Below are 8,181 nucleotides of genomic sequence, written 5' to 3'. Positions count from 1 at the left end.
AGGGAGGGAAGGTATAAAAAGGGTAATCTAACCCTCTCCTCCTGATTCCTGAAAGCTAAAGCTAAAACTCACAAACCAGAAGGAAAGTAACATTCTTATCATTAAGAAGTAGAAGAAAGCTCTGTATAAACAGACCTTATTAAAACGTCTAATCTTCCTTTGGCCTCTCCATCTAGTTCATAGTTACTTTCCCTCTGCTCAGATTAGTAAAGATGCATTTAGGTTTTGCCACTTCTTTGGGTCCTCATGAGAGCTACTGTGTCACATAAGACTTGTTAAACAGGGCTGAGAAGGTGGCTCAGTGGTAGAGTGCTTGCCTTGCATGCATGAGGCTCTGGGTTCGATTCCTCAGCACCACATAAGCAGAAAAAGGCCGCAAGTGGCACTGTGGCTCAAGTGGTAGGGCGTTAGCCTTGAGCTGAAGAGCTGAGGGACAGCACCCAGGCCCAGAATTCAAGCCCCACAACTGGCAAAAAAAAAAAAAAACCCACAACAAGACTTGTTAAACAAATTTTGTATGTTTTTCTCCTGTTAATTTATCTTATGCCCCTTAACTTCTCAGGGTTAAACAAAAAACCCTCAGGGTAGAATTTTGCTTTCTCCCATATTCTAATCATGCTTTTTTACTTCCTGTTTAAAGAAAACTCAGGGACAGGGGCTGGTGGCTCACATTCAGAAGGTTGAGGATTGAGGTTGGGAGCCAGAGACTCATATCGCCAATTAACTAGCAAAAAGTTAGTAATAGAGCTGTGGCTTGAGTGGTAAACACAAGCTTTAAGTGGAAATTGCTAAGGATCTTTCAATGGAAAAAGCTGAATGATCAAGCCCCGAGTTTAAGCTCCAGTACCTGCCTTAAAAAAAAACAAACAACTCACTATAAATTCTTGCATATGAAAATTACAGAAGCTAACATCTTTTATGCCATCTTTTTTTTTTGGGGGGGGGTCCAGTTGTGGGGCCTGAACTCTGGGCCTGGGTGCTGTCCCTCAGCTCTTCAGCTCAAGGCTAGCACTCTACCACTTGAGTCACAGCACCACTTCCAGCTTTTTTCTTTTTGCTTATGTGGTGCTGAGGAATCGAACCCAGGGCCTCAAGCATGCAAGGCAAGCGCTCTACCACTGAGCCACCTTTCCAGCCCTTATGCCATCTCTTTAGCCCTGTTATTTACAAGAGAAGTATCTTACGCCTTTGTGGCCTCCAAAAATAAGGATATTTGGTGTTTTATGTAAGGTTGCCTCAGGATGCTTCTCACAGAGGGTCTTTCTTCAGGCCGTCTGCTCAGCATTGTTCTGATGAGTTCTGCCAGCTCTGGGCTATAAATTCTTGGTATTGGTGGCAGCTACAAAGAAAAGCAATGCTACAATTAGGACTAATGATCTCATAAAGCAAAGTAAAAGTAGAAGGTACCAGTATTTATTTAAATTACTTATTTATCCACAGAAGTAGGCAGTAACTAGCGTATTCGTCTATAGTAAGTATATTGGTACCAGTTTGTAACAGCAGGTTTAAGATAGTAAAACTATTGCCTTCAATCCAGCAGCCCCATTTTAGAAATCTCTCCTTCAGAAAATTAAGAGCATACATCGCAGTAAAGATGCATATACTGAGATGTTTAATGCAGTGTTGTTCTTCCAATAGTCAACAAGTAAAAACAACTTAAATATATCCATAGTTGTGAAATAAATTATGGTATATTCTTATAAAATACTAGATAGCTCCTTTGAAAAAAAAGACAAGTACTAACCAGGAAATATATCCCTCATACATTAAAAAAAAATACAAGCTGCGTGCCAGGTGTCAGTGGCTCAACTGTAAACCTAGCTACCTGGGAGGCCGAGTTTGAGAAGATCATGGTTTGTAGTCAGCTTAGGCAAAAAAGACTCTTTGTCAACCCACAGCAGGGTGCAGTGGCACAACAACATAGCATAATATATGCTATGTGAAAGGCTGATATTACCTGCATTTCCATGACAGCCTGGGCAGAAACTCCCATGAGACTTCATTTCCACAAAAGGAAGCTGGACAATGTGGCAAACACCTCTGATACCAGCAACTATAGTAAGCTTAAAGTAAGTGGATCAAAGTCCAGGCATGAGCCAAGACAAGAAACAAGATCCTAGCCTAAAAATAACCAGCAAACCCAGGTGCCAGTGGCTCATGACTGTAATCACTCAGGAGGCTGAAATCTGAGAATCAGGGTTCGAAGCCAACCCAGGCAGGAAAATTCATGGGACTTTTATCTCCAATTAACCACCAAAAAGCCCTAAGTGTAGCTCAAGTAGTTGAGTGCTAGCCTTTAGCAGAAAAGCTCAGGAACAGCACCCAGGCCCCAAGTTCAAGCACTAGGACCAGCACACACACACAAAAAAAACAAACAAAAGGCAAAAACCAGAGCTGGAAGTGTGGTAAAGCATCAGCCTAGCAATCACAAGACCCTGAATTCAAATTCTAGCACAGCCAAAAAGACAAAGTAAGTTTTATAATACTATGTAAAGCCTGACTCAATTTCAGTTTATTTTTTTTAGAATCAGGTATATGTGGATATATACAGTTATTTCTGTTTAAAGGCAAGTATGGAAATTAAAAGTAAGAGGTTTCACTCAATTCTTTTTATTTGATGTTACTGAAGTTTGGGCTCTAAAACTTGAGCCATATTCCCAACCCTTTCTGCCCCAGGCTTCCAATCTCAATCCTCAATCCCAACCTTCTAAGTAGCTAGGTTTACAGGAGTATGTCACCAGCACCTAGCCATGATCTCCCTCTTTTACTAGGCTGGGAGAGACACCAAAATCTTCCTGTTTACCCTTCTTGTGTAGCTGCAATACAGCAAGTATGTATCTCCATGCCAACATTTTTTATTGGTTGAGATGGGCATGGGAGAGTTTTGTGAATTTTTTAATTTAAAAAAAAAAATGTTTTCTGTGCTGACCCTAGGGCTTGAACTCAGGGCCTGAGCTCTGTCTCTGAGCTTTTTTGTGCAAGGTTATTGCTCTACCACTTGAGCAAACACTCCACTTCCAGTTTTTGAGTAGTTAATTGGAGATAAGAGTATCATGGAGTTTCATGACTGGGCTGGCTTCAAAACAGCCTCTTGAGTAGCCAGGATTACAGGTATGCGCCACCAGCACCTGGAGTAAACTCTTTTTAAATTTGTTGTTGTTATTATTATTATTATTATTATACAGAAAGGAAATACACACACACACACACACACACACACACACACAGACTAGACCTACCTCAAACCACAATCTTCCTAATCTAGCCAGGTCACACATTCTTATTTGATTCTTTAAGTACAGGAATTGGCAAATTTAACTTTTTTGTGTATATTTTAAACTATTTTTCAAACTAAAAAAATTAAAGGGGTCATGGGATAATATTAAAATCAGTAAGTGACTTAAGACTTTAGAACTTAATAGTACACAATTGGATGTGGTGGTACCTGTCTATAAACCCAGCACTTGGGAGGCTGAGGTAGGATGAATAAGAGTCCAAAGTTAGCCAGCAATCCATGGATGACTGATATGACATAACCTCATGGAAATTACATATGGCAATATACAATGCTTTCTGCAGTGTTAACAATTGTGATGATTATCAAAAGGACAAACAAGGAAACACTGATTGTAAGTAGGATATTCACTTACCAACTTCCCAAAAGATACTAATAGCCTCTCAAAGAATCTGTACATCTCCCAGCTACTGGTTTCAAAAAGCTGGCTCTTTGGAGCTACTATACCACCTTTACAAATTAGCATTAAGAAATGATCAATCCCTTCTCCTCAACTTCAACCTTGCCCCTAGAAGGGACCCATCTTTCTTAACTATTAATACAGTATCAATGACTACTTAATAAGTAATAAAACAATCAAAGAAGGAAGGGGCTACATTTCAGTGGTAGAGTATTTGTCCAGCATATGTAAGAAAAAAAGGAAAAAAAAATCAATGATCTTATCAGTAGCTATATAAATCTTGCTCAATTAGTTCTAGATTATCTGTTTACCTTTCCTTCAATAATCCGGTAAACTAAAGAATTCATGTCTTTCGCATTGAAAGCATGCTTCAGAGTGGCCATTTCATAGACACAGCATCCCAAAGCCCAAACATCAGACTACAAAAGAAAAAAATCAGTAAATGGTTAAATGTTAAAACACCTTAATTACATTTTTCTGATTCATAGATAATTCTGACTGAACTCATCAGATGGGTTCTGAAGTTCTGAGCAAGTTCTCAGACATAGGGTGAACCAGCTTTCACAGCCCAATCTTACCTTATAATTGTAGGGTTTGTTTGAAAACAATTCAGGGCTCATGTAATAGGGAGTGCCAATGAGGGTGCTGGCCATGTCGCTATTATTTTCTAACACTCGTGCAATTCCTAGGTCACCCACTTTGATGATGTTTGTTCTTGTCAGGAAGACATTTTGAGTTTTCAGGTCTCGATGAAGGATATGTTTCTCATGTAAATACTGGGAAGAAAAATGAAATTTCATTACATATAAACATACTGGTTTATTTATTTATTCCGGCTTCTTCTGTATCTTCAGTTATTCTGTGAGTTAAACATCCATAGGTACTACCTACTAAAATATTACTATTCTGTAATATTTAAATAAGAGGTCTCATTTACCACTTCCAAAGTGATAAAAATTAAGTTCTAGGCATCAACTGGTCTAGAACTTTGCAAAATTGTTTCCTGGTAACTTAACAACTACATCTAGATCTAATTAAAAATATATACTAACAAACTCTCACTGATGAAATCCTGAATGTAGTAACATCTTCAAGAATAACAAGAATCATTTTTATTTAAAGAGAGTCTCTGAAAATATAAACAAGATCAATTAATTCTGGATAAGTCTTTCTAGTTCCAGTGACAGTTTAAACACAGTGTGGGAAAAAAAATCCCAAGCAAAAAAACAGTATGTGCATATTAAAACACAAACTTGCTTTACATTTGCAGCCTCTAATCACAGCAGGCTGGAAGCCCAAAGCCCCAAGTACAACAATATGAATCAGCCCAGCTACCTTTCAGCATGACACCGTTGGCCAGCAAATACTAAGCATGGCCACCCTTCGCTCTTTTTCAACTCAGAGTAAAGAAGAGGATTCCCTCCAGTTATAGATGAAACCTATCTACTTAAATCAAGGTTTCACTTAGAAACACTGTAAAGTTACATTAAGAGGGACTGACTTCAGCTTATAAGTGGGCTTTCCAAAAATTCTTTTTCACTAAGTATTTTGTGGAAAAAAAATTCTAAAATACACCTGGTAACCTCTTGCCACCTTGGAACAAGCGGGATGCTGAGTATAGGTGGTACCTGTAAAGCCATGGCGATCTGTACGAACCACTCTACCACCCGACTCTCGGGCAGAAGCTGTCCTTTCTGCTCCTTGAGCTTCCGGTACAGATCACCTCCTTCGCAGAAGCCCATGACAATGTAGAGAAGACCGTCTCCTCCTTCCCATGACTCTTTGTAGGTGACAATGTTGGGGTGCTTCAGCTGAGACAAGAGCTGAGCCTCCTGTTCAGCAGCTCGCCGCTCTCGGCTAGAGGCATTTCGGAGGTTCAGTTTTTTGATGACATACTAATGAAGAAAACACATACTTTTTTATAATGTACAAGTAAACATGTAAGTTCCAAAGTATCTAAGTGCTCTCATGAAAGTCCTCAAAATGAACCTTCTAGAGCCTTTCAGAAAATCGACTCCTTTTTTTTGAGAAGTATAAAATTGTTCTAATGATACTTGTTTGTTTTTGCAATGCTGGGGGATCAAATCAAATGTACATATTAGACAGGAACTCTACCACTTACATGTCCAACCCAGCTAATTATACTTTTTTAAAAAAATAAAAGTTGGGCTTACAATCCTGTGGGGTCAAGAAGTCTTTATTTTAGAATTTCATTGAACCAAATGCCTGCAGCTAGAGGCCAAAGCAAAAGTGGGCCCAGAGAAGTAAAGTTAGCCTGGGTAACATATTGAGATCCTTCCTCAAGGAAAAGACAAAACAACCAAATATACAATTTTATCAATAGCTAAAAAGTGAAGGGCCTGGGAAGGTGGCCCAGTGGTAGGGTGCTTGCCTTGCATGCATGAGGCCCTGGGTTCAATTCCTCAGCATCACATAAGCAGAAAAAGCCAGAAGTGGCACTGTTACTCAAGTGGTAGAGCGCTAGCCTTGAGCTGAAGAGCTGAGGGACAGTGCCCAGGCCCAGAATTCAGGACTCATGACCAAAACAAACAAACAAAAAAAGTGAATCCAATCTGGGCATCAGTGGATTTTGCCTACAGTCCAACCTACGCAGAAGGTAGAGATCTAAGGGTTGAGCCAGTTGGAGCAGACAAATCAGAAAGACTCTTTTCTCTGATTAACCAGTAAAAACAAAAAAAAAAAAACCAAAGTGGAGCTGGCAACCTCAGCCAAGTGAAAAGCCAAGCAAAAGCACAAGGCCAGAACTAGAGGTACTAGAATGCTGGCCTTGAACAAAGACACCAAGTCAGAGTGAGAGGCCCCAGTTCAAGTCCCAGTATTGGAACAACAATAAAAAAGACAACACAATTGTACCAGGAAAACATTCTGAGTACAGAGCCCTTAACTATTTAACACTTCCTTGTCTTGGGTAGGCAGACATATTGCACTAAGCACATACTGTTATTATTTATTTGTCAGTAGTGGGGCTTGAACTCTGGGCATGGGTGCTGTCCCTCAGCTCTTCAGCTCAAGTATAGTGCCCTATCACTTGAGCCACAGCACCACTTCAGTTTTCTGGTGGTTTGGAGATAAGTGTCTCACACTTTTCCCAGGCTGGCTTTGAACCACGATCCTCAGATCTCAGCCTTCTGAGTAGTTAGGATTACAGGCTTGAGCCATAAGGTTATTTTTTTTGAGATAGGGTTTTCCGCTTTTTGCTGGTTAATTGGAGATAAGAATCTCACACTTTTCTCCCAGGGCTGGCTTGGAACCACTATCCTCAATGTATCCCAGCCACTTAAGTAGCTAGGATTAACAGGTATGAATCATCATTGCCTGGCTCTTGGTGTAACTACTAATAGTGCTTCCTTTGGGTTTCAAAATTACCCCAATTTGAACAAAACATTATATGGTCACCCTATAAATAAACTACATTATCCTTTGGATGATGGGATATAGTACTTTAAGCAAAGGAGGAATGACAACATCAGATTTAAGTTTTAGTAAGACCACTGAGGATGTAGTGAAAGTGATGGGCAGATGACAAGGACTACCTGAGACCCAGTGGCCATGCTTTTGGACTGAGGTGGTACTAGTGGAGATGGAGAAGATGCCTATTGGGATAGTGACAGATGAATACAATCAGAGTTGTCCAGCTTGAGCAACTGCATGGCTGTGAGGTAGAAGATGGTTTGGCAAGGGGATAATGAACTAACTTTTAGGTGAGCCTAGCAGCCTGCAGTAAAGGATATTTGGGGCCCTTCCTTCAAGAAATTATTAAGGGGTCTGGAAATGAGGCTTAGTGGGTAGAGTGCTTGCCGAGCATTCATGAAGCCCTGGGTTCGATTCCTCAATACCACATAATCAGAAAAGGCTGGAAGTGGTGCTCAAGTGATAGAATAGGTAACCTTGAGCAAAAGAAGCTCAGCAACAGTACTGAGGTCCTGAGTTCAAGCCCCAGAACTGGCAGAAAAAAAAAAGAAAAAAAATCATTAAAATTTACACAGTAGTTATACCATCAAACACTGATGCTCTATTATTAATATCAAACTCAGCACTATAAAAATCTATGTAATAATGGCATGAAGTAAACCAACAACTAGGTAGGTGAATTATAATGAATAGTAATATATTTGCCCAAATTTCATTGACATTTTTATCCTTTTATATTTATTACATAATAATTATAGGGTTTAAACCTATGTAAAATTGCCAAGATAGGTATGAATATAAGAAAGAGAAACATGTAATTATTTAAGTAATGTCTACTTCAAACATAAAAATATGAGGAGGAAATTCCATATGATGTACTGACAAAAATGTTTTAGAATTTCATTTATTAGGAACATGAGGTTTTGGTATTTGTCTTTTATTTTGCTATTTAAAGCATAATAAACTAAACTAACAAGAATTAAAAAGAAGCAAAGGAGAAGGCCAAGAGGAAGGAAAGAAGGAAGGGGGGGGGAGGAGGAGGAGGAGGTGGTGG

At 39.4% G+C, this 8,181-nt stretch overlaps 1 protein-coding gene across 1 annotated transcript in view; it reads right to left on the bottom strand.

Annotated features, from left to right (window-relative positions):
- Nek4 (NIMA-related kinase 4) overlaps window positions 1-8,181 on the bottom strand; it is a 32,385-nt gene that overhangs the window by 23,102 nt on the left and 1,102 nt on the right. Inside the window, exons 2-5 of the mRNA XM_013030723.1 lie at window positions 5,324-5,590; window positions 4,274-4,471; window positions 4,007-4,114; window positions 1,185-1,339 (exon numbers count right to left, since the gene is read on the bottom strand). Coding sequence (XP_012886177.1) covers window positions 1,185-1,339; window positions 4,007-4,114; window positions 4,274-4,471; window positions 5,324-5,590 — 728 coding nt within the window. The remainder of the gene's footprint in view (window positions 1-1,184; window positions 1,340-4,006; window positions 4,115-4,273; window positions 4,472-5,323; window positions 5,591-8,181) is intronic.

Source organism: Dipodomys ordii, unplaced genomic scaffold (genome assembly GCF_000151885.1).
Source record: "Dipodomys ordii isolate 6190 unplaced genomic scaffold, Dord_2.0 Scaffold132, whole genome shotgun sequence".
In the NCBI taxonomy this organism is placed as follows: Eukaryota; Metazoa; Chordata; class Mammalia; order Rodentia; family Heteromyidae; genus Dipodomys; species Dipodomys ordii.
The sequence above is the reverse complement of the archived record's forward strand: the minus strand, read 5'-3'. Positions and strand labels throughout refer to the sequence as shown.